Source organism: Drosophila gunungcola, chromosome 3R (genome assembly GCF_025200985.1).
Source record: "Drosophila gunungcola strain Sukarami chromosome 3R, Dgunungcola_SK_2, whole genome shotgun sequence".
Taxonomy (NCBI): Eukaryota; Metazoa; Arthropoda; class Insecta; order Diptera; family Drosophilidae; genus Drosophila; species Drosophila gunungcola.
The window spans coordinates 506,778-533,995 of record NC_069139.1 but is presented as its reverse complement, the minus strand read 5'-3'; the positions used below and the strand labels follow the sequence as shown (position 1 = coordinate 533,995).

Genomic DNA, 27,218 nt, shown 5'->3' with positions numbered 1-27,218 from the left:
AAAGATTTCGCCAGCGCATAAACCCTAAATGAGCGAGAAAACTCTGAAAATGAGCTGTAATTAAAATCCGGTGTTTGTAGTATAAATAATAACGAAACGAAAAACTTAAGCAACGAGCTTGATGAGATAGATGAAGCATCTGCAGCTGTTTTCTGTGTTATTTTCGGAAATTGCTGTTTTCATTTTCGACCGAAAAACGAAAGCAGCAATGAAGAAGCCTTGATTCTCGCCAAATACTCGCCAAAACAACGAATGCACCTGTTGGTAGTCACACCAATAACAAAAGCTACAGATACAGATCACAAAATCTTGGCAAATCAACGTGAATCATCATTAAGCAGCTGTCATTGTCACACGGTGAAATGCAAATTGCCTTTCTTACCCCTTATAGCCCCTCTCCAATCTGAAAATTTTCGGGCACATTCGAGCGCTTTGTGTAAACATTTCCGGCGACATTTGATTGCCGCTTTGCATGAGTTACAATTTGCGCTTCTTTGCGCGACATTTCTTTTAGCAATTGTCGCTTTGTGGACTTGGTTTTGAGTATGGATTTCTTTGATTTGGCTTTCTCCAGATCGTGATGATCGTCTCTGGTCTCATCAGTATGCAGAAGATCGTGCCGGGCTTTTGGCTTCAGTTACAGCTTCGTTGAAAGCGAAAGGTCTGCCGTCATTCAATACAATCCAATATCCGAATCTCAATTCGATCCCAAATAGATTCATTTTTCGGTGGCCTTTTGTGTCGATTGTTCTGTGATCGCTTGTGTTTACATTGGATGAGCGACGAATCGTTCAATTTATGAGCTTAACATGTTAATGGCTCAATAGAAATTTACGCTGTCTTTACAAGTATGTAACTTTCTTTGGCAGCTCGATTGATGGCTGTTTTGATTTTTTTTTCTGTTCTGTCGCACCTTTCTAATCAAGTTGACTTCGTTTTGGGCTCCTAATTCATTTAAACTGCGGTGCTGGACAGCTTTTATGGAGCATAAAACGCACGACAGTGCCTGGCTGACCACAAAACTGAGAACCGAACCACCCGATTCAGCCTAGAAGTAATATCATAATTTTCATGTACCAATAACTCGACTAAGTGCGATCTCATGGGCAAAATTGATTTTCCCCCTTTTTCTAGTTCTCCATCAAAGCCTTCCCCCTCCCCTTGTGAACTGATTTCAATTTAATTAATGATATTGAACGTCGTGTGTGCCCGTTTTAAATCTTCTCGGTTCTCGGTTCTGCCGGAGGATTTGGTAATCAAAATTATGAATGGACCATGCCACATTTGCCTCAGAAGAGATCAGCTAAAGCGAAGAGAGCCCGAGAAGAGCGTCTTCGCGTGGCCGAGTGAAATGCAAACAAAAGCCAGCACAAAGCACTCGCTTTTCCCCCAGAGAAACTCACTCAAACTCAAACTGAAACTCAAAACAAGAGTTTGGCTTTGAGTCTTTTGTGTTTGCGGCTCATTTCTTTGGCTTTCTTTGCGGGGCCGCTTTGTGTCGTGGCTTTCTTTTGAGCTCCATGGTCGACAGCAGTTTATAACGTTGCCCATTGTCAAGGCGAACGCACGCGAGCAGCGCAAAAAAATATCAGCAGCAACATCAGCCAAGAAGAACTCAAAACTCCTCCGAGAGCAACTTATATAACGACTGATTAGCCCAACGTTTACTTTAGTTATTCGGTCAACTCCCGACGGTCAAGTTCGCAGCGATCGCGACTTGACAAATAAAAGAAAAAATTCACAAAATAAAATAAATCCGTGGCTTTGACAGGAACAACCAAAGTCAAGTGCAACATTCAATACCCACCAAATGTGCAATGTGTGTAATCAGCAAACAGTGATCATTTACATACATGAAAAAAACTCATCTCGAAAGTGAAGCGTGACTCAGCATCGACAGCCGAAAATCTTGGAGGAACAAGACAATCCGAAGGGAAAGGATACTTTTCGGTCACTTTTGAAACTACTCACGAAGTCACAGTTGCACGTTATTCTTGCGGAGTGAGTGTATATTAACTTTTACCATTTTACCATACACAAGTAATGGGCAATGACAAAACATAAATTTAGAATCAGTGATCGGCAAGAATTTGTATTCTTGTTTGAAGAATCTGCTCTGGTAGTAACCTTTAGTCAATTGATTACAGAAATTCCTGATCCTCGTAGAGTTTAAAATAATAGCGGTTCACTTACCGGTGTACTTAAAAATATTTTTGAAGGCTTTCACTCCAGTAAATTATTTTTTTTTCCAAAAAAAAAATTCAAATCATTTTAATTAACATTCAATTTCTTGTCTACAATATATTTTGTTATATTTTTTCTAGTGTATTAAAAAATAGTTGTATTCAGCCTTATTTTACAAAATGAATATGTAACAGTATCTATTTTGGCTAACAAAATATTATATTTAAGGGACTTAAGTGACGAGTCTTCTCTTGATTTAGCATTCCTGTTGCAATCAACGATAATGTATACAGATTGTAATTGTGATGGCATCCATAAAATTTGCATTATTTGGCAACGGAAATATTTTTGAAGGCTTTAACTCCAGTAAATTATTTTTTTTTCCAAAAAAAAAAATTCAAATCATTTTAATTAACATTCAATTTCTTGTCTACAATATATTTTGTTATATTTTTTCTAGTGTATTAAAAAATAGTTGTATTCAGCCTTATTTTACAAAATGAATATGTAACAGTATCTATTTTAAGTGACGAGTCTTCTCTTGATTTAGCATTCCTGTTGCAATCAACGATAATGTATACAGATTGTAATTGTGATGGCATCCATAAAATTTGCATTAATTGGCAACGGATTCATTAAGTTTCCTTGTCTTAAGCTGTTTTTTATAGATCATCTAGAGTCCCCACAATTAAAAGCAAACACAAGTCGGGCAATTAAAATAATTAAGCTCCAGATGTGGTGTGAAATGCACAATGCAACGTGTCAGAAGAGCGGACCCGCATCCAAAGAGTGGAGTAAAAAAGATAATAGAACAGGATTGGGACTCTGATAAAAGGGTCATCTGATGATGAAGGCCCAGGTTAATGCCAGAGAGCACAGAAGAGACCACCGGTTGAAATGATCCATTGAAACTCAGCTACCGTGTTGTCTGGGGAGTTGGTATTTAAATTTGCCCGCAATAATTGCCCTGGCCATCACTGGGCTTCGAAGTTCCATCTACCATCTACCATCTAGCCGAGGAAGCTAGGGAGTTGGCATCATCACGATGACATGACAGTTACAACACAGCCTTCTTTCGCCTGGCAGCTATTCATTTACTCAGCCTGCCAGTCGCCGTTGATTAGACGAAGCGTGCGCTTTAATTGCCGCCAAATGGGCAAAAAAGAAGAGAATCTCCAAGAGCCTTAGCCTTCGGCTTGGCAATTTGTCATGTACATTTAATATTCTGGGACCTGGACCTGGGCTTCCGTGCCTTGGAAAACAATTTGCGTTTGTTTGTCCAGCTTGTTTGTTGCAGTTAGCGTTGATTAGCCTTCTGCAAAAAGTTCTCCCATTGCAATTACGAGCAAGCAACATCAAATGCCACAACACCAGGTAGCAAGTAGCCAGTAGAGCAGCTGTGCCTTGGAGCCATCTAGTTTCTAAAGCATCTAGCATCCACCATATAGCCACTCCCCACACACTTCGGTGTCAGCAAAGCAATTTGAAATGTCTGCTCAAGCGGATTTTATATGGACCCCCAGACCCACCGCATTTGGGCGTTCATTCTACTGTGAAATTGATAGATTTAATTTGACATTTGGCGTGAGTCCGCGCTTTTGATTTATACCTTCACGGCAATATGGTTTTTTTCTATTTCTATTCCCTCCAGTTTATAATTTACTTTTGCGGCTTGACATTGGTCATCAATGGCTAACCAAGTTGTCGTCGAGTAGAAATCGAGAAATAGATTCTAAGTAGCGAGATTGCGATTGTGCTGCTGATTGTCAGGCAGAAAAACCGCTTCCGTTTCACTTTATCCAAGAAAATTGATTGATGGACCGCCGCTACAGTTGTCAATGGCCAAGAAATCTCTGCCAACCGCGACTTTAAGCTTGCCATCTGAAAGCCTCACTTGGGTAAACAGCTTTACAGTTTGGTTTTCGGCGTGCCAAATTTCCATTTTTGTTTATTTGCGATTGTCAACTTTTGGGTCAGTTGGCTGTTGGGCCCGGCAATTAGCAGAGATTTAACCAACAATGGTCGACGGATGATGGGAAGTAATATAACTGTTTGGATTACTTTGCATTTGGGATTTTGGCACATTTTGAGGCTAATGTCGCTTTATAATTTATACACAAGACGCAACGAAATTGGGTTAAGAAATGATCGGAGGAAATTGGCTGATGATATCATCTAATGAGAGCAGCTTTCTACACATCGGATTTTCCCTAGAAGATTATCTACCTGGCATAGTTTAGTACAGTTTATCCCACGATCTTTTGGTAGCTGTTTTGACTTTGTGAAATATACTTATTAGGTAGAAGCTCAAGGATAGTAGTCATATCTCTAAAGGCTAATAACATGCAGCAACACAACCTGTCGTCCATCAAAATCTTAGCTTGTTTCGCTTGATTAGCTTTCATTGAAAAATGTCTGATTTGAAGACATGCAGTGTGGCTAATTTATTCAGAAGTGCTGCTCGAAATAATTTGCGATTGTGTGAAAGTATTTTGCTGCCGTTTTTGCTGCGGTAATATTTTAATTGAAATTTAATTGAAAAGTAAAAGACTTTCGCATGCAGTTTCAGCGTTGGCAGTTGCCAGAGGCTAAAATATCTAAGCCAAGTTCAGAGGCAGAGACATCGGACATTGACAATTGAGAGTTTCACTTTTCGCACACTCGAAATATCAATGAACCCAAAGTCAAATCGAAGACAATGGCAGGAGTTGCCATCGCCTCCTGCCGCCTGAAAGCAATACAAAAACCAAAAATACGAAATACGAAAGAAAAATGAACTCGAGGTGGGGATAAATGACACCGAAGTTTGGGCAAACGATTTAAGACAGTAGAAGCGTCCGTTGAAAATCAGCAAGAAATAATCGTTGAAGAATTTGACTTTCGCTTGTTTGGCTTCCTTGGCCATAAATAAAAACGTCCAAGCCCCTTCTTTCCCCCAAAAAAAAAAGCCTTGTGATTGTCGCCGATTAAATGCGCGAAAACGAAGCAGAGGAGGCTGAAAACGCTTTGGGTGCAACTCGAACCCATCTGGCACGACCAAATGGCAATCGCCATCGCAATGCCAATGCCAAGGCGTTTGTATTTGCTTAAACTTTGACATTTGCCAGCTGGCTGTGGCCGATGGATATATGAATGCCAGAAAGGAAAAGCGACAATTTCTGAACTGAGTGGAAAAGTAAAAGCATACTAAAGGATTCATTGATGAAAATGGGACATCTGCTGGCCAGAAAGAAAATTTAATCACCACAAAGTCAGCGATCATTAAATGAGTAGAATAAATAAATAAATCATTAAGTTAATCAAAAAATAAACTTACAAAGATGGGTTTAGTCAAAAAGGCTACGAAATCTTTATTTAATAATGCATTCAGGTTAGAGACTTGGTGATTTATAATGAAGGATAACAAATAAATGAACAGGAATAAACACGAAAGTGATTGGGACAATAATTAAATAAACATAAAGACATCAATAAAGACGGGTGTAAGTCAATCAAGAGATTATACTCATAAAAAAAATGAATAAATTCAGTAATAGTTTAAATTTACCTCTAATAAGTAATTAAATTCTTTGACATACGTATTTATACACCATTTACCTAAGATAAGTTCCTTAAAATGGGTCTATACTCCGTTCAAGTCCTAGCCTTCTAAATATCCAATAAGTGACCCTTACCCAAGGTCACTGCAAACCGAGTAGCGCCTCTTTAGAGATAACCTCTGACTCGTGGCGAGGACTGCCCTCTCCCAAACCCTCTATAGAGTTTCTCCCCGTCCAGGTTTTCGCTTTCAAGACTTTCCGCGAAGCCAAACAAATTTAATGACAATAATCCAATAAACGTTAAAGCCTGGGGATCGTGACAAAAATCTTGGCTGGGTGCACAAAAGAAAGCGCCGCAGACCGACCTCCAGACCCCCCAAAACCCCTATAAGACCCCTTTTCCTGTGAGGCGAAAAAAAGCCGGTGGATGCCATTGAGTGCTGTTAACATTTTGACATTGCCTGCGTTTCGATCGGGAGTGTACATAAAGAAGAGTCAAGAGATTGAGAGAAAAATTACTAATAGGTTGAAATTTTGGAGTTAGTGGGTTGTTTTTTTTTTTTCGTTTTTGTTTTTTGTTTTTTACCGGTACGAGAACGTGCCTGGCATTTTTTGGGCATTACCATTGTGCTAGCCATGCATGTCTCTCCGCCTTTATGAACCACGAGCTTTTCTAGCCGCTTCTACACCCATTCAATGCCCTTTTACTATTATTTTGTTGGCTATTTTTTTCGGCTGACCTCAATAGAAAGTGTTACAGTTCAGTGTCTGAGAGGCTTATGCTTCCGCCTGCCGTCGTACTTATTTTCTTTTATCGCCGCCAGCAGGAACCTCTTGTTAATCTTAAACTGCTGACGTGAGCGCTGAAGAGGGGGCAACTTGATACAGATCAAAAGTAAGAGTTTAAGATCTTGCAGAAATCTTGAGTTGATTAGAATGCTCGGCACTCCATCATCAAGACAATTCGCATTTTAAGACTGCCAAAAGAAAGTGGCCAAAAGGAAACGAGCATCGGGATCATCGTGCAATGCATATTTAATTGCGCAAATGTTTTCATTTGCCAGTTGGCAGTTGATAGTTGGTAGAATACAGTGAAGATCGACCAGGAAAACACTTATCGCTTATGGATTTACACGAAGGAAGCTTCAAGCCGAGGGCTGCCAAAAAAATGTGTATGGTTATACTTTATAAACTTTGTTTTGATGATTTAAAATCAATTAAAGTTCAATTGTATATATTTTAATGCATATCAAATGGTATCGCTGGTATCGGCTTAAAAATGTTTTATAAGTCTACCAAGTACTTTGTATTTTCGTTGGGCTTCAGTTGCTAGTTAAGTTATTTGGCTTTTGGCCGTATTTAATTTCGTTGTTTATAGGCAAATTTGCACTGCCTCGGCTGGATTTGCAACCCCTGCCGCCTCCAACGACAAACAACAAAAACCGCGATCGTCGACTAGGTCAACTTTCGCTAGCATGGAATGCGAAATGCAGCAGCAACGTTTCCACAACAACGACAACCTCTGCCACAACACAGCACAACACAGCAACGACACTACTGTCAGCCAATAATAAAGTAAGAAGCTGGAGAAGAAGCTCTGGCTTTTTGCGGAAAAAACGAACGAAGTTCTCTGAGTGACTGAGACTCTGGCTAATAATACTTGGTTTACCAGGCCTGGCTTTTTTACTATTTATTTTTTTGTTTTTTGTTTTTTGGTCGGGCCACGACGGCCTGGATTTCTTGGCTTCCTTCTCTTCGCTTAAATAGTTGCAAATAAATTGTGTGGGTAGCGGTGGAAACTGGCAACAGCAAGTAAATTACTTCAATGTCACCTGCTGACGATTCAGACTCCAGATAAGCGCTCGACGTCAAGACGGATACACCATCCATTCCATCCGCTGCTGCTGCTGCTGTCGCTTAAGAGCTGTAGATCTCCCTAAGTTTTCTCCTCTCTTTTAATGAAATTATCGCTGCATATCATTGTTTGTTTGCCATGCCTTGCCAGTGGTAAAAATTATTTATTTAGTTCTCGTTTTCACATTAAACGTTGTCACACTAAACTCAATTGCCGCAGATGCAGATGCACAGATCTGTATCGCATCGCCTGTACTTTAAGTGGGTTTGTGGCTCAAAAACCGGCTCCATTGTTGTAAGCAAATATTTAACTAATTTGCATTTGTGTGCCTTACAGATACAACGAAGGAAGGAGACCCGATTTGAGAGGATTGAAGCCACGAGAGCAAACAGTTAAGGTATGTGCCAAATCAAATATGGCTAGGGGTTATGTCAAGTTCAGAGTGTCATTTCATTCCCTCAGAATCGAGAACGGAATGAGAATTCTATTTAAAAGTAGGCAGGATTTATGTGTACTTTTGTAGGCCATATAGTTAAGTTAAATTATTCATAGGGAAATTCACTGGAAACTCAATCGTTCTGAAATTTAAACCCCTTAAGGCGGGGAGCGGAAGTTGGTTGTTACTTTTACAACGGGAAATATTTAAATATTCATCAAAATGAAGTGAGGACGATGAAACAGAACCGTAAAACCAGAAAAATTTAGTTTAATTGGGGAGCCAAGGTGGAAAATGGAAAACTGCAGTGCGGCACTTGTTCGGTCGTAGACTTTTATTCGAACTGGGAGATCTTGTCCTCTCTTCAATTGCAGGCCGTAATGGGTTTCAAACAAATTAAAGAAACCCATGGTTTTGGAAAGGAAGTTTGGATTTAGTGCGTTTGAAGTATTAAAAGTAGCCCGTAGTTAATATAATGAAGATTCAGGTGCAATTAATGCAGAGGTTCCCCGAATCGGTTGCCAACAAAGTGTAAATCGTTTAAGCCGAATTCAGCTGCTGCATTCCAGTGCATATCATCGACCCAGTTTCGGGCTCTCCGCTTAAATAGCAAATAATGTGGCGTGGGTTGACTCTACACTCACGGGTATACATGTACCTCGCACCTGACTGACGTGCAGACACAGCATAAATTAGCTATCTATATAAAGAATTATGATCTGGTATAAGAATCAGGCAAGGCATAATTGTGCAATGAATATTCTTAGCCAAGAAGCCATGAATAGAGAGGGAGCCCAGTTTGGTTGCTGTTGCCGTTGAGTTGCATGCCGTTGGCCTGTTCCACTTTTGAGATGCAGCATTTTCGCGTTGTACGCTGCCTATCGGCAGATACAATTCCACGGCAGCGCGAATAAACTGAATAAATTGCACGCAGAGGACTAGACCAGCGGCTTTAATATTTATTGCGTTTTAAAGACGCATTCGAAATGGAAGCAGCCACAATCGCATCGCCACAAATGGCAACTGTGCCCCGAGCCATAAATCTTGGCCAGTGCAAATTATATAATGTGAGTCGTTCTATATATAAACGTGGCCAATTGGGCTACTGACTCTGTTTTTGGTGGTTATTTATGGGTCCATAGTCTCAGCTTCCTTTCCAAAAGGACTTGGTTTCTCTTCCTCTGGCAAATGGATGTAAAAAGCAACAGAAACAGAAACACCTGAACCGGAAGTCCAGCTGAGATGCTGAGATATTGATTCTGATTGCCCGGCAGCAGCAAAAGATCAGCGGCCATCGAATGTGTGTAATGATGGTTAATAAATCAAACGGAGAATTATCTGGAATTCTGCAGACGGCAGCGGTTGTCTGTGGCGGCAGCGTTTGTCTGCTTCTGCCTCTGCCAGATTCTTCTCTCAGCTTCCTTCTCTGCCTTCCTGTCTTGGCCAATTCCACTCGATGGATGCCAACAAATTAGCGCAGCGTCGGCAAAAGGCGAAATCATAAGGCTGCAAAAGCCAGTGGCCAGTCATTCGGTCGGTCAGTCTATCAATCAGTCAATCCATCTGGCAAACAAACAAACCCCATTCCAGCGCCAAACTAAAATTGTTTCTGCTTCTGTTTGCTTAGGCCAGTGTGTTTTTGAGCAACACAAAACTTGTTTGTTCGTTTGTTTGTTTGTTTGTTGTCTTAGCTGCCGTAAGCCGCTTTTAACCCCTTGAGTGCCATATATTTAAGTGCCTGCCATTCATCCTTTGGTCCGCCTGTACCTGTTGTGCATACAGAACTTGTTGACAAATTATTGGACGGAAAGGTATTTCAATCGCGACAAAAGGAATGGAAAATAGCATTGTGTAAATATGATTTCTAGTTGCAAGAGAGGGGAGGCTTTATAAAGCTATATCTAGCCTAAAAAACCTAAATTTTGAGATTGTAAAAGAAAAAAAAAACATATTTTAAGTGTTTTATTTTGTATCTTAATAAATAAAAGTTAATCATAAGAGGTAAACCACCTTCATAGCCCCATTTTATAGAACACTATCACAAAAGCACAAACCAAAATAAATTGGCTATCTAAGTATTTAGTCGTCAACTCATCAATTGTGTTATCTTTAATGGGTTAATTGAATTTGTCGCCTGCCTCGTACCGCATTTAAATTGCACATTCTGTAAGCATTTCACGCCAAAACGCCAAATCGTCGAAAAGCCGCTCGCCAAATGGGTTAATGTCACATTCTAATCGGAGATAGTGCTGAAAGTCGAGATCTTGGCCAGAATTCTAGCTTCGAGTCAAGATATTTAGATGGCAGCCGTTTTCCAGCAGCCAGGCAGGCAACAATGTGAACGCAAATTGGCTTAAATGCAAAAAGCGTCGACAATTAGCTGCGCGGTCGGTTCAGTGGCAAAAGTGGCAAGGTGGCTCGGTGGTTCAGTGGCTTCTCCTGCATTTTCTGCAGTGGGTGGGTGGCTGTTGGCATATGCAGTTTACAGTAAGTTTGCGCCATGTTGACAGTTACGTGCGCCGACAGCTTCCACCTGCCACAGCGAACAAATGTTGCATAAATTAGCCAGCAAAACTGGAGCGACCAATTCACATTGTTGCTTGGCTGTTGGCAGTGGATGATGATGTTGATGCCACCATTCACAGCCTTTTGTACTTGCGTAATGCATTTTCACGCAATTTATAACCGTTTTCCATCGAATCTGGGTCACACTGGGGAAGCCGGAAAAGACCCCCAACAGCAGGTGCAGCTTCAAAATTCTTGCAATTTGCATTTGATTGAGTCGTAAATTTGCAACGCACACATGGGTTGGTTAGTTGCTTGGTTGCTTGGTTGGTGGGTGAACAGCTAGCCGGGCATAAATCATACGACTGTGGGAGGCCCACAGACCGCCAAGCGACCTGGTTTCCAGTACAGGTCCAGTTTTCTGGCTCTCGATAATGATGATGCGACTTTGGCGTGCGCTTTTCAATTTGTTAAGATTATTTACGGATAGTTTTTCCTCTTGTCGTTGTCGTCTCCCAGCCAGCCGTTTCCTTTTTCGGGGCTTTGTCGGGATTTATGTTTAAGCTGTCAGCGGTTTTTGGTTTTTGGTTATGAGTCGTCTCGGCCCCAAGAATTTCCCGAAAGAGAAAAGCCAGCGAGCCAACGACACGTGCCGCCGCCTGAGCATTCGATTTAAAAAAACCAAGCTTTTTCTGTTGTTTTTCGCCTGGCAGTTTCCATTTAATTTACGTCTGACCGGCTTTCTTTCACTTCTGCGTGCTTCTTTAAGCCAGTTTGCTAGAATTTCTAATAGCTAGCAACTAGCATTCATTATTGTTTGCTTTTAAACGCTTTTTTATTGACTCGAATTAGCACTCAAGTAGAATTTGATGTCATCGGACAATGGAGCCGAAGAATGGCCAGGTGAAGGCCAGAATACTAGAATACTAGAATGTGGGCTGATAGAAAGCGAAACGCACTTGGCCACACTTCCCAAAGAACTCTCTATTCTGCGGTGCGGTCCCTTCTTGGATTCTTCGCTTGCACTGGCCATAAAGTTCTGTTTGTCACGTAGTTCAAATAAAATGTGTTTTTATGATGCGATTAGTGGACGCTGTTGTGAGGGGCCTAAAGCGTATCAACGACCGACAAAAAGTGAAAAGAATGTCAAGTGTTAATTGCCAGGCTTATGACCATAAACTGTTTTCTAGTGTTGTCTGCTCTGATGAAGATTAAGTAGCCGGTGTATTTTCCAAGTGACATCTTCGTGGTACTCCTTGGGTTGATATTATCGCAAAGATATTTTATTTCATATGAACCATAAACGATTATGGATGACGGTTCTGGGATCTTATTTTAACAGTAAAGGGTTTGAAAATTGTCTATTAAACACTTTTCTTAGACAAATAAAATTATGTTTTATGTCAAATGAACAATTAATGGTCATCCTGGAACCTCAATTTAATAGTGATGGTAAACGCTTTACTTAGAAGTAGATACTTATGTTGTATTGTAGAAGTAGATACTTATGTTGTTTAATACAAAATAAGTTTAATTCTTATTTTTTTCAAAAGAACTGGTACTTGTATGGACCTTGAGCCGGATAAAGCAAAGTAATTTCCTCGAGTTCTTACTAAAGATTTGTGACTTTTCTTTATGGTCATCTTAGTGCCTTGTTTATGGTTCAACTCTGGCGAGTCTTCCAAATTTTCTGTATTTTACTGACCATTAATGATTTAAGATGGTCGCCTGACTGAATGGTGAAGGGTTTGGAAACTGTCAATCTAACTGATCTACAAAGCATACCACAGATCGTAGCTCAAACTAATCAAAATCAGCCGTCTCTGGCTAGAAGAATGCTACCCGTACATTGACTCTGCTTTCCATGCCAACTGTCGTTCTTCATCCTTATCACAGGCATTTATCGAGTGGCTTTTGGCAGCAAACTTGTTCTGTATCGCACCGAGTTCCTTAAGCATTTCTGTGATACTTGTGCGAGAGCATTCTGAATGACATTATCTATAAGCTAAACAACGCAATTTGCATTGCTAAACCGCTGGGGATATATCCCGTCGATTCTGGGGGGAAAAAAACGCCCCGCATGGGCGGCCCAAACATAACTGAAATTCCTTTGCATGTCATGAGCATTTGTACGGGACTCCGTTACTCTGAATGTTAGATGTTAGATGGAGTTCGCTTCGATGCGGTGCGCTGAAATGTTCTTGCGGCCGTGGCCATGTATTTATGCGCTCTAAACATTGTTAGTTATGCAACAGACAACAGGCTGCAACCAGTCCTCTCCACTTATGCAGCATGACAACAGAACGGAACAGAACAGAACAGAACAGAGAACACAAAGAAGACAACAATCATTGGCGGGCATCGATGATGGCAAGGCCTACATTTCAATGTCAGCTTGCCCAGTGCTACCAATCAAGTTGTTAACTATGCAAAAGTAGTAAATTGCGGAGCGGACAAAGCATCAGATCAGCACCACATCGCCACTGCAGCACAATTGTTATGAACTGAACTTTAAATAACAATCAGCCAAGTGCCGTTAAATGAATGCGACATTGTTCTGCAGTTGCAGCAGCAGATGCAGCTCCAAGCTGAGCAATATTAATTTGCGGTCTTAAGTTGAGGCTAAAATATTTGCATAATAAACGCCAACGCCTTGGCAAAAGCCGGCTGTTTATCTCCGGTTACCGCTTGCCCATCGGCCAAAAGCGCATTCTCATAGTCAAAGCATTCTGATTTCCATCCCATTTTTATTAAAGGTGGTAAAGCTGGTGGTGGTGCTGAGCCACTGCAGTCGCTCACCTCGTACATTTCCGAAAAGTAATGGCTCGGCCAACAGTGATAATTTATCACTGGCCAGCAGCCGGACATGCGGCAAAGCCGAACGGTACTTGCTTGGCCAACACAATGCTTGTTTCAGCCCGGTCTTTGGTCTCACATCTACAGACTTCAGCGTGCAAGTCTTTGAACTGAATCGCCATTGTGCACCGGTCTCAATTTGTGCGCTCTCGGCCGGCACAATCAAATTGATATTTGCTGCTATATTTAGTTTATGATAATGCCGTCGACTGGGCGACTTCAGTGCTAATATGCTGCTTCCTTCTAGTAGAGTAGAGAGCACTCATTTCTCGGCGGGCCACATTTATTATGCATGCTCAGGCTGTCTTACAGCTTACAATGCCTGCAGTCAGGTTCCTTGTTTTTGCACTGAGAAAGTGTTTTGTTTTTATGGTTGCAAAGTCAATTAGCATTTGGCATTTAGTTGGCATAAATTCAAATCGAACGATCTATAATATTATGCCTTCTGTGGGAACCTGCATACGAAACTAGAGAAATTTTTATTGAATATATTCAGAAAGCTGACCTTTCGGTGAGTAAGTTAAGCAAATCGAATTCAATTTAAACGTTTTCAATTAGAGTTTCATCGGCAAATGAGTTCATATTTTGTTTTCACTTGCTGGAAAACTCAGACGGGGCGAAAAGCCATTAGCAAATTTTAATGGAAACTCTGCAGGCCGCAATCAAAGCCTTGTACATATATGGTTAGTTCGTTGCTCGAGTCTTTTGTTTATGGGCCAAGCATTAACAAGGAAGAACATCACTAGGAAGCAGCTGCGAATGGCCGGGTCTCACCTAATAACTAACCAAATTGTATCTTTCTCTTCGATTGGAATCGCTGCCGAGTAGTTTACATGATTGATAGATGGAAAAACCGCTTTCAGCTACAATGCGGCGGCTTGTTAACGTTCAATTAGTGAAATTGATAGACATATCTTATAGCTCGGCGAGGGAAAATCATCAACTGTTGAATCATAAGCCAGAAATCTGGGACTAAGAATCAGAAAAACAAAAGAACGTTTGGCTGGCCACAAATTACAGCAGCGGTTTAATTAAAATGTAGCCGGCCTTTTTTCGGAGGTTCTCGGTTTCGGTCACGCTCACATGGAAATTTTAAGTGCTGTGGTGAAACCAAAGAACGTTTTTCTTATTTCCAAATCCCAAATTTCGAACTAACCGCATGCCACACACACGCACATTTACCGTTCTTCTGGTTTGGACCATTCTTCTCTTGGCTTTTCTGTCCACTTTGGTCAACGGCTCATTACATTTGTGGGTTAGCAGGTGAAACTGAACCGATTCGAAAAAAAAACTTGGAAGGGCCAGGCCGGGCCAGAGAAAAACCGAAAAAGCCGACAGATAAGAATGGGACTGAGGGCACAGTCAATGTTTCAGCCCGCGGTGGCTTATTAAAAGCGCGTTGCGTTGCCTGTCGAGGCCTATAATTAGCATAAATTCATTCATACAACTAATTGCAAGTGGAAGTGAGCGTTTCGTAATGAGTTCGCTTCTGGTTCCTACTCTTGTCTCGTCTTTTTTTCTCTCCTCCGTTTTTTCCCCATTCAATCGAGCACAGGAATGGTGCACACTGCGCACCACCGAGATGATCAAGGGGTTCCAGCCAGCCACATATTGTTTTTAGTGCAGTGTCTTAAAGCATGTTATTAGCAATAACGGTTCTTTCCACTCCACTCTTGTTTGGCTTTCATAATTTATGTGTGAGCTGTTGTTGTTGCAGTCGCAGTCGCAGGAGGCTGTACTGTATCCCAGGCGTGGGCGTAGCCCTGGTTTTGCATGCATCCCACCTGCCGGCTAACCCCATACCCCATCTCATAATTAATTATGTAACTAACGAAACATTAAACAAGTGGCCAGCGAGAGAGCTTAAAAAAAACCAAAAAAGTACTAAAATCATGAAAATCCGAACGAAAATCTTTTCTCACGCAGCCGCTTATTAACCGCTAAATCTTCTTCGCTGTCTCTCGGGCAAAATAATGAGCCACACTTTAGATTATCTCACAGGTGGTTCAGCATTGCGAATCTCTGTTTTCAAGCGGAATCGGCTTTGCCTTTTTTTTATTGCCAGCCAGTGAAACTTACTTTTTACGCTCTAGCCGGCGATCGACAGCCGAAACGCATTAAAATATTTAACAACATGAAAATGTCTTTTTTCTTTCTCTTTTTATGAATGGGGCACACACAGCTTGAATTCACTTTCACGAAGAAATGCGGGAAATAGTCAGTTATTCGCCAAAAAAAATAAGAAAATACTGCTGTAGATCTGAGATTGTCAGCTGTAGTGTTAATTGTTTAGCGCGTTTGAAGAGAGATTGCATAATTGGATTAGCAAACTGTTATGACAGAGGCAAGGAACTAAGACGACAATATGTTTGTTATGTCAATGACTTCTTATAAAGTTGGCATATTAAACTGCTCGTAAAGAAAAATAAAAAACTGAAAGAGGGATCAAGTTATCGCCATTTTTTTAACTAGTTTTGGGTTCCATACTTTAGGGAATAAATTTATTGTGCAGAACAGGAAGGCAGGATATTTTCTTTGTAATTACACTAGGCTGAAAGCACCGATATAGTGTTTCTCTAAATCATTAAAACCAAATGCTTTAAAAATATATGAAGTAGTTATATGTTTCTGGTAAAGTTTTCAGTCAGTTTTCGTTTTATTATGCAGTAAAAAGCCAGTGCAAAAATTTTAATAACAATGTATATTATCACACCTGAGACTAAAAGCGCCTATATAGTATGAGTATCTGGAAAATCAGAACTTCTATACATACTAGGGGAAATCTAGGCCCATGGGGTCTGGGATCTCTTGGGTTTTCCCCCAGCATGGTGCCACCTACGCCTCTCTATCCGTCCCGTGCACCCAAAATAGTTCCCAGACAGCGGTTTTTTAACATATAAAAGATCACACCACTGAGGGCCTGAGCAATGTTTTTGTTCTGATTGTCGGTGGTGCAACTGTTGTATATGCACAATGGATAGAGCCAAGATTGCTTGCGGCTTTAATTAAACGCTGCGAACGCACGGCCAACAAGTCAGACAATTAAAGCTCGAACGTAAAGAAACACCTGGGGAATACCTTAAATACCATCCAAGACATAGAGTTCCGTTCCGTTTTCATTCCTGGGCGAGCAAAGCCCCCGTGGAGGAAACCTAGTCGTTGGTCTTCTAAGACTAACGCCAAACTAATAAAGTGCACACCAGGAATTACATAAATTGCGCGTAATGTGAAATTAGTTGCCTAATTAACATTTAGCTTTTCCTCCCGGGGGATAACTCTGATAAATTCATGTACTCACCCCGTCTAACCATTTCAATTGCAGACAAAATGTTTCTACGCCGCTGCACGTTTCTGCTACTGATCTGCCTAATTGCGAGTGACGCCGCCAGCGCCGCACGCAAAACAAAACGTCCTGTCAAGCCGGTCAAGCAGACCAATCCGCGCACCAATGTAACGCCTTCGCCGCCGGCAGTTGCCCCATCTGGTGGCTCCACACCCGCCAGCACCACTAGCACCACCAGCACCACGGAGGGAAACGGCGATCTGGAGGCGGCCACAGTGGGATCTGCATTTGGGGCTCCAGCTGGTGGCAGCGGAGAGCTGCCCAAGCCCCTAGTCACGCCCATCGAGCCTCAGCCCGAGGCGAAGACGGACAAGGCACCAGCCGGAGTTCAGGAGGAGGAGTGCGATCCAGATATGATTGGATTCGAGATCATTACTGGGTGAGTTAGCTTTTCAAGTTTTGAGTGAGGTTTTGGGTACGGAAATATTACATTTTTTTAATAATTCATTTGACAATGTTGTAATTAATGTAATGCATTTACAACAAGTAGGAATCATTTTAAAAGTACTATATTTTTTTACATTAATTAAAATGTTTTAATATTAAATCATGCCTTTCAATATTAACTTTAAGGATTTTGTATTTCGTTGAAATATTTTAATTTGTTTTTGACAGTGCTAGTCAACCAACCTCTTTATTTATTTAATTAACATTTTAGCTAATTATTAGAAGAACAGAATTTCTGGTGTTTTTATCGTTTAAAGAAGATTTTGAATTATTTAAGTTAATTCAGTAAAACCCTCTTACGTAGCACCCCTTCTTAAAAATACGTGTATTATTTTACTGAGCGGTTTTATAACCTATACAATACAGTTGAACTTATTAAATAGACATTTTCCAAAAGTAACCCGACTTTCCAAATATTGCATAATCAAAGAAAAAGATGTTCCCCTGATCACCGCAACCTTTTCAAAACTGTCACAAAACAATAAAGAGTTACACAACCGCCGGCATTATAGAAACCTGATTACATTTTATGGCCACTTGTTTTCACTTTTGCTATCCTTCTAATATTTGAATTTTTGAGCGACACAACAATAGAGAGGCCGCAAGTTCATAAGTTTTTAATGAAATGCAACTCGGCAACATCTGGGCCAATTAACATTTTCATTTCCATAAGAAGAGAAGAAAAGAAGACGAGATAGCGGTGAATCCAGCACCATCGAACATTGCTATCTGGCAACTGTCATATGCAAATTTGTGGTTTCCTTAGGAGTGACACTGTTCGGCTAAAACGTGACTAATCCCATGGCTTTTTTTAGAAGTCATCGCCCGCGGCAAGTTCGTTGCCAGAGTCTTTTGTTCGGCATGGACCTAAGATCGTAGAATGTCCGACCACTTTCGTTTTCATTCGCTGTGGATATCTATTAGCCGGTTCGGGGATCATAAATCATCGGGGTATCGCGGTATCGATCTCATTTATAAATCATCTCTCCACACTTTTCAGCTACGTGCTTTCGGCTCCCTCCAAAATGCTGGACACCTTACCCGGGACTCTGATGCTCACCGACTGCTTGGAGGCCTGCCAAAATAACGAGTCCTGCAGCGCTGTCAACTACGAAACCGGATTGTGTGTGCTGTTTAAGACGACCGCCGATAAATTGCCAGGTGAGTTAGAAAGTGTGAGAATTCCGTTTTATATTTCTTCTTCTGTTTTTGTGCAAAAGAAAGCTCAATAATTCAGGCGACTCTGAGTTGTTCGTTCATTCATTCATTTACTCAATTACTAAGTTCTAGTTCATGCAGGTTGTGGCTTCGGCTGTCGTGGCCTGGGGGCATAAATCACCCGCGTGTCCGCTCTGCTTCGCGAAAAAGCAGAAAACAGAAATAAACAAACGAACCTGCAGCAGCACACACCTTTTGCTTTACGCACGACGCGGTTTTTGGCCCGGCCTGCAAACTAGATTTTTGCCCATTCTGCAGCCAAACTGGCTTTTGGCATAGTAACGCATAATTTCTGCAGCCTTCCCCAGTCGAATCTCGAATGTCGATGCAGTTGTCGTGGCTCAGCGCTCAGCTCCAAAAGGCTGAAGCTTTTGCCCGTTTCTCAACGCCTGTTACTTTGCAGTGAAGGGGCGTGTGCGTAAAACGCATAAAATACGCACACAACCGTTGCCTTTCCCGCTTTTCCCGCTGAAAGCACCACTTTTCATTTCGCATTTTCTGCGTTTTCTGCATTTTCAGGTTCACTTTCGCGCTCGCAGTTTCCGGTTTTCACCATCTACGCACAAAAATCGTGTTTGGGCGTGCGTCCTTGCTCAAAGGCCTGGTGCATTGATCGCGTTCAAGGTTACCGCCTCCCAGAGCACGTCAAATCTAGTCAGACGGTTCTGTCGCGACGGGACTGTTTGGAACTCTGCCTGGGCGAGACCGAATTCACATGCCGGTGAGTGTTAAGTAATCAGAATGGATTTTAAATGTATAATTTTAGTTTCTTATGGGTAAAACCTGATGCTAAGGATAAATGCAAGTTAGATCTGTAAAGTGATTTTTGTGGGTCATTAAGAATTCATAATCTCTTCATATTTTTGAGAAATACTTGAACTCAATGATGTAGTTATCATGCTAAGAATTGTATGTCCTTTTACTACTAGCATTTTAAAAAATTTATATTTTGTTACTTTTTTTAGACAAATTATTCTTAAGAGCTTAATTTATAAAAACATGTTTATTTTATTTACTACTAATAACTTTTAAAGATTTTTCTGTAATGCAAACGCTTGCATAATTGTTCGCATATTTCACAATGATGTGGGCTATTTGAAAATTGAGATACTAAATATTTAATAACACTAAATTTTAATAGAAATGATGTTACCCACAAATAATGCTTTATTATTTTACAATTTCGAGCTGCTTACCTTGCTCTCATTGCTCTCGTTTGCGACTCTTTCCTAATATCTATCTAATATCCGTTCCGCTTGCTTTCTTCCACTACCTTCACCACTCGCTTTCCGCCCTTCACTCTTCCGTCCTATACCACTCAATCCTCGCAGATCGGCCAACTACTACCGCCACTCGGGTCTCTGTGAGTTGTCCGACATGGACCGCATTACCTTGTCCGCCGGAGGAAGCGTGGAGCCCTACGATGGAGCCGACTATCTGGAGAACAACTGCGCCGAGGAGCCTAGCAAGCTGTGCGAGTTCAAGCGGATTTCGGGCAAGATCCTGAAGACAGTGGATTCGGTTTACCAGGACATCAATACCATTGACGAGTGTCGCGATCTCTGCCTGAACTCCCCTTATAGGTAAGGTATTCTCAGGGTCTAACAATTGGATTGCCCTCTGATTTAATTTGATTCCGGATAGATGCCATTCGTATGATTATAATGATACTGGGGACATGGTCTGCCGCTTGTCGCATCACAGCAGAGCTACTCTCACTGATGTAATGGATCCCTACTTGGATGTTCCCGAGGCAGCCACCTATGAACTGTCCGCCTGTTATAATGTCTCCATTGAGTGCCGTTCTGGGGAGATGATTACCAAGATAAGGACCTCTAAACTCTTCGATGGCAAGGTTTATGCCAAGGGAGCTCCCAAATCCTGCGCTGTGAATGTGAATAACTCCCTGGAGTTTGATTTTCGTATGGGCTACAATGATCTGGAGTGCAATGTGCGACAGAGTGCGTATGGCAGATACATGAATGACATTGTGATTCAGCACCACGACATGATCGTCACATCTTCCGATCTTGGACTGGCTGTCTCCTGCCAATACGATTTGACGAACAAAACGGTGCTGAATGATGTCGACCTGGGTGTAACTGGAGAGATTGAGTCATCCCTGAGTGAGGAGATCACCATTGATTCGCCCAATGTCATCATGAAGATAACCTCGCGGGATGGCAGCGACATGAAGAGGATTGCCGAGGTTGGCGATCCGCTGGCCCTCCGCTTCGAGATCGTGGAACCCAACAGCCCGTACGAGATCTTCGTCAGAGAATTGGTGGCCATGGATGGTTCCGACAGCGCCGAGATAACGTTGATCGATGCTAATGGCTGCCCCACCGACCAATACATCATGGGCACCATCCAGAAGCTGGCGCACAATCGCAAGGTGCTGCTCTCGCAGTTCGACGCCTTCAAGTTTCCTTCAAGCGAAGTGGTCCAGTTCCGCGCCTTGGTTACGCCCTGCATTCCACGTTGTGAGCCCGTAATTTGCGACAGCGAGGATGGCGCCAGTGGAGAGCTCAAGTCTCTGGTTTCCTATGGTCGCAAGAAGCGATCGGTACTGAATGGAACTGATGGTGGTAAGTGTCATATTTCGTGTTATATACAATTTCGAGATTTGTAACCTAACAATGTCGATAACACTTTGGTATTTGTAGTCTCGTAGTAGTTTGTAGTCTTGCAATCTTGTCGATAGTTAGATATTTGTAACCTTACAATGTTATCGATATTTCGATATTTGTAACCTTAAAAGATTTTTAATATTTAGATCGATAGATGACTAAAGCAATCTTACACTTTTCCCAATTCCTTGCAGCCGAGTTCTTGCTCAGCACACGCCATCGACGTGATGTGGGCCCTGTGGATGATAACATACTGCTCATGCAGTCCATACAAATCACAGACAAGTTTGGCTTCCAGCCAGAGGATGGAACCGCCACTACCCATGAAAATGACAGCGTTTCTGGTCCCCATGAGAAGGCCTATGCGGGCGTGGCCCAGGACAAGCTCACTTGCCTTAATGGCTATGGTAAGTTTGATTTTTCGTTCCGGGGGCTCTGTGAAAAATACCAATCAAGCTCAAATCCAAATCAAAGCCAGCTTGATTTGCATAGACAAGCAAGCAGGAGCTCGAATGCTCCTCCTTCCTGGACGACATCGTGTCCTACTTGCATCGTGAGGCGCTCAGCTTGTTCTTGGCTCGCTAATTTTTATAATGAATCAATTTTTCATCATTGCCGACTTGAGCAAGGGGCCTTAAAATGGGTTCTTCGTTGTCCAGAACGTGTTCTGTGTTATGATGTTGGGCTGTCTGACTGGCTTTTCCTTGGTGTCTCTGCTAACTCACGACCAGGTCAGTAGTTCATCCGAAGCTGTGCACCAGGATTCTGCACGCCTCGTTTTCGTGCGGCGCGAAAATCTTTCTGCACAGTTTGTTGTCCATTGGTGAGATGCTGGACTGGCTTTTCAGCTCCCGAGTTTCTACATCTCCCATGTGTCACTGCTTTTGTGGAGCAATTTCCAAGCCGCGTTGAAGCGTTAAATTGACAGCTCGTTAGACAGATGAAACTTCACTGGACCACCACCATACACCATACATCACTCGTAATTTTCAGAGGAAATTACGCGCTTCATTTCAAGGCAGATCAGAGGCGAACAAGCCGAAGCAATTATAGCAACGGTTCTAACCGTGCTTAAGCTCATTTGCCGCACACATTGCTCTGAAATCACCTGGCCAACTGGATGCGTGTGCACCCAGAAGATACCCAGATGAAACTTGGCCTTCGTCTTTGGCATGCAGAGCGCCAATTTAACGCCGCATCAACAACACCCTGTAATTTGTCAAAGTTTATGAGCATTTTACATTCTTCGCTGATATTTATTTAGAAATGAATCTCTTCCATTATTTCAATCACTTTAATGACTTTTAATTTACGATAGTTCAGTTCTCGAATTTCTGGTATTACTTTGGAACAAATCACTAGGAAGTTTCCCCATTTTAAATGCATATCAATTATTTTGTTTTATAAATTGTCTAATATTTACTTAATAGTGCAATATTCTCTTTAAGTAGATTCACAATTAATAACTGGCATTTTCCTTAAGAACCGACGAGTTTTACATAAAGAAGTTAGCTAACAAATTACCGATTATTTTCTTTTCATTTTGAAATGGTCTTAGTCTTTTAAAAGGCGTAATTCTTAAGCAATTTTACTTTTACACAGGCTTGCTAGTTTTTGGCATAAATCTTTCCAACATTTACTAGTTGTTGTCTTTTATATATTAATGAAACTCTGCAAAATCAACATTTGCATTTATTTTTTTCCATTTTAATAGATCTTGGAATAACCATCGCTAAGTGTTTATTTACATTCGTTACTTATCGGTAATCAATTTTCTGAGTCACATACATAAGGATTTTAGTGCTCTCGATACCCAGTAGCTCATGTTGGTCGTTAAAAAACATACAATCGAATGAATCTTCAATTAAGTTTCTCTTCAAGTCACACTTCACTTTTATACAACTTAAAACGTTTTCAGATTTTCGCAATCGACATAAATTAACATTTTTACAATTGATAAGATATGATTTTGCTTTAAGTGTGCTAAAATTTTTATACGTTTTCATTTTAGAGGAAAATCTTTTAGCAGATAGATTACTTCACTTTCATTATTCTGCAAGTTTTCTCAGCGCTTTTCTTGGCTCTTTGTTCTGGTTCGGGTTTCATCAAATTATTTAACATTTTGTGGGCGCCACAGTTCAGTTATTGCCCCCCCTGAAACCTCCACAACTCCGAGGACCGTTTAAAGTAATTGTTATAATTTTGTATATTTTTGTTGTTCCCCCTTTTGTTATTGTTATTGTGGTCTTCTTGCTGGAGTCAAATACATAAATAAAAGACTCAAGTGCGTGCACTTTGTTATTGAAACTCATTCAAGTCATGGCGATGGCGATGACGATGATAATGATAATGACGATGTTGTGGCTCTTGGTTTGTTTGTTGATTTGTTTTCGGTTTACTTTTTATGATCATTTGAGGAACGAAAAACCACAACATTGTTACGAAGTAATCTCTGATAGTCATCTGGCATGTCGTCGTCTCTGTTGTTGCTCTTAAATTCTGATTTCATGAACTGGACAAAAAACTGAACGCATGCAAGTTGAGCTGAGCACTGCAGCTCGAGTTTGACTTTGGCGGCACGGCACTTTCACCAGATTTCTACCGGCTTCGGTATTTCGAATTTCCTCCACCGAGGTCCGCCGCTAGCTTATTTATGTGGCATGTTGCACTTTTAAGAACCCAGGCCAGGCCAGGCCAAGCAGGCAATATGCGATGTCTAGGGTATAGAAAGTGAAGCCAAGAGAGTCCAATTCCAAGTCCGTGCCGAAATATGCAACTCATGCATTAAATTGTCGCTGTTTTATTTCTCATTGTTTTTGTTTATCTTCAACTTGTTGCTGTCAAACTTGGTCACTTGGTCACTTTGCGTCTTGGGGCCTTCAAGCTATATTCATTGCTCTTTTCGCTCCTCTAGTTTGGTTTCAATTCACGGTGGGTAAAGTGGGTCAAGTGGCGCCCACTTTTGTTTTCTGTGATAATCAAGCCGATCCGAGGTCACTTCTGCCTGTTGTTCCTTGTCATCCGCCCATTGAGGCGATCTTATCGAGAGTTTTGCTGGGTCTGCAACCAGTTCCCACCGAAATTTTTCGGTTACTCGAGATAAACAATTGATTCGACTTCCTTTTTAAAAAGTACGCAACCTGGAGCAACATTTTTATTATGTTATTGAAGGGTTTAGATAAAATCATTTAATTTAAAAAGTAAAACAGTTGTTTGAAGAACGTGTTGTACTATTTTGTTAAGTATGGAGTTTAGGCTTCCATAAGCACATGTTGGTATTGAGAAGTTAAAAAATAAGTCATACATCAAATTATTAAAACATGTAGAGATAAAAAAAAATACAAAGTAAAATTATTAAAGTTTAACAGCCCTCAAACAAACTTTAAACTATGCACTTAATTAAAGTGCTCTTGAAAATATAGCTTGAATGTACAGATAGCTTTATAAGTTTAAGAAATAAGCTAGCACACACATCACTGAGGAAATGTTTTAAACAAGTTAACTAATGAAGTATGTTTTTAAATTTTTTCTTATTTGTAGGACTAATTATGGCCGGAGCCCTCTTTCTGCTGGCCCAGTTGATCATCTTTGGGATTTGGAAGACCGTGCAGCGTCGCACCAGCAAGGAGCGCTACCTCTATCAGCATGAGCCCACGCCCACCATTACCTACGGAGCGCCCACCATGTTGTACGGACCGCCTCCGAACTCCTCCGCGGGATCCTCGTCGTCGGGAGCGTCCTATGGAGGCAGCGCCAAGGACACGCTGAGCAAACTCTACGACAGTGGCATCAACGGACGCTACGGACAGCAGTTCTAGGGAGATCTGTTCTGGGTGGCTCTCGCACTTTGCTGGGAACACTTAGCTGGGAACAAACGCAATATGCCTCGAAAGCTTCAAAAGATTCGATGAGACTTAAATAGCAAATATTCGCCTAGCAGCGACACATACATGAAAATCAATGGAAACCCTAGATTAATTGCAGCCTAGAATAAGCCTACGATTAGCTTACTCTTAGTTTTTGATTTGCAAACACAGACCATTTTTTTATCTGTCACAAATGCAAACACAGACCATTTTTTTATCTGTCACAAATGCGCGCTTTTAAATGGATTGGATATCAAGGTTCCAGCATTTTAAATCTGCGCATTGCCAAGCAAAGAACGGAAAATTTCTACCGCTAAATTCGAATTAGTTTAGAGCTATAATCTCTCTGGCGAAAGTTAGGCTAATTATAATTATATGTTTAGTGAGAAATCTGCTTCAATGTCCTCGAGCGAATTGCATTTATAACTATTACACTATTTATTATTAACTATTGAGCTGCTGACATTTTCACACAAAGTTTGCCAAATAATTTTGTATCAAAATGTTTTGTGCCAGGCTTCTGTTCAAGGCGACATTTCCTAGTTTCCGAGGTCCCACAATTTAAAACTATTACCCTAACTATTTATTTGCTATTCGTACTTTATATTATTTATTAGCCGAAACGCAAGGCGGTGCTAATTGTTAGGAGCTTCTCCAGAGCACAGGAGATGAAAATTGATAAACAAAAATTTGATAAACGAATTGTACTGATTAAGTAAAGCAATAAAGTCTACGCCTTAAAAAACATATTTATAAAAAAATGTCTAAAACAAAAATAGTTGAATTTATAATTATTTACGAAAAGGCTCATGCCATTCAATAACTATTGTGTTTAGGTAAGCATGTCCAAATTATTAACACCCAAAAACCTTTAATTTACCAAAACCCAGATTTTTTCAAATTAACATTTTAGTGAGAAAACTTGGTTAACCGCTTAGCCAAATTGATGTTTGTCAAAGCGAAAGACAACCGAAGAAATTATGATAATTTCACGGCACTTTGAGCAGTGGAAAATTAAGTGGCATACGAGTATCTTTCAGTTGGAGCCGCCTAACAAAAGTGTTAATCAAATTAAGAGGCGGCATGGCAATGAGTTTAACCAGGCGTGTTATGATCTCTTTAACGCTCCAGCTACGCACGCCATTAAAACCATTCTCGATTCCCGACTCGAGTCTTGTGATATTGTAGTGGTTCACATCGTAAATTCTGAGCCACTGAAGGCGTCGATTAATCATGATCACGTTGAAATTGAAATGTGCGAAAAGCCGAGTATCGCTGCAGACGTGTGCCGCCTTTCTGAATTAAGATGTCTCCATGAGTCGGGGCTCGTCTCCTTCTTTATAACAACGATGCCTCCCGGCGCGTCCCTCTGCCACTGGAAAGGTGTCAGATACGCATGTGCGTCGTGCCCCATGTTGAATAAAACGCCCCTATTAAGCTGCAGTTAAATGAAAAATATTTTCCGAGCCGAATGTGGCACACACTGAAACAAGGTTTTATTTTCATATAGCTTAATTCTCCACCGGAATATGAAAACATGAATGTAACAATGTTTCGTTTCTTTTTTGTGAGGTGATAAGCCAACAATAACATTAAGTTTTTTTTTTCATCGCCAATCCAAATGCAATTTATTTTTCTCTTTTGCTTGACTATACACTGAATATTAATCTTGAAAATCAACCTTTCTTTTAGTTTTTTTTTAAGGAAAACTTAAGAAATGAATTTAACAGGATTTAACAGGAACCTTAAGAACCCGCCTAAAATATTTATAATCTTCAGAAATTGCACATACCTCCAGCATAGGTTAGAGTAAACTATCGAAGCCACGAGTTGACAACTTTTATGGCCGGTTCTAGTGCGCATTTGGCTTGGACACGGCTATGGAGTTTTTAGTTTGGAGTTGCCCATTCGATCCAGACCAGCGCTGCGTGAGCTTTTTGCTTTCGATTTTCTCACCTTTAAGCGAGCCTAGAAAGAACGTGGCCAAGTGTGGGCATATTGGCGTTGACAGCTATGCAAATGCCTTGCCATTAGTCGTTGACTGTTAGCAATGGCTTCTAATTAGCGGCTTGACTTTGTGCTGGCCTGGTTTGGACCAGAATAGTTCCGAAATTCTAGAGACAATGGCGTGGCTACACCTACACTCGATGCCACTTTGACACTTTGACCATTGAGGAAAACGTTTGCTCGCATTTCGCCAATTTCCATACATAAAGTTCGCATTGAACACCCTCACGCTTCGTGGTCATTTGCATTTAAATGCCATTTGGCTCTGCCCTCGCATTGAGATTCGGACTGGGATTGGATGAGGATGAGGTGAAGATCTCGTCTGCAGCACT

General features: G+C 41.2%; 1 protein-coding gene across 2 annotated transcripts; it reads left to right on the top strand.

The window, feature by feature from the left end:
* The first annotated feature begins 1,529 nt into the window (after positions 1-1,529).
* On the top strand, positions 1,530-25,642 carry LOC128266364 (uncharacterized). 2 transcript variants are annotated; one of them, XM_053002844.1, is made up of 9 exons: positions 1,530-2,001; positions 7,915-7,975; positions 16,698-17,097; positions 18,166-18,326; positions 18,903-19,104; positions 19,715-19,966; positions 20,028-20,971; positions 21,208-21,420; positions 24,554-25,642. In XM_053002844.1, exons 3-9 carry the CDS (start codon positions 16,703-16,705, stop codon positions 24,829-24,831), a joined length of 2,445 nt encoding a protein of 814 aa, XP_052858804.1. In that variant the 5' UTR covers positions 1,530-2,001; positions 7,915-7,975; positions 16,698-16,702; the 3' UTR covers positions 24,832-25,642. The 2 variants fall into 2 exon arrangements, with proteins under 2 accessions (XP_052858804.1, XP_052858805.1); XM_053002845.1 differs by lacking the exon at positions 7,915-7,975.
* Positions 25,643-27,218: the final 1,576 nt, after the last annotated feature.

Coding starts and splice junctions, on each gene's coding strand:
- LOC128266364 (XM_053002845.1), top strand. CDS start 16,703: ATGTTTCTACGCCGCTGCACGTTTCTGCTACTGATCTGCCTAATTGCG. Junction 18,327..18,902: donor GACCGCCGATAAATTGCCAG/GTGAGTTAGAAA, acceptor CTGCATTTTCAG/GTTCACTTTCGCGCTCGCAG. Junction 19,105..19,714: donor GAGACCGAATTCACATGCCG/GTGAGTGTTAAG, acceptor CAATCCTCGCAG/ATCGGCCAACTACTACCGCC.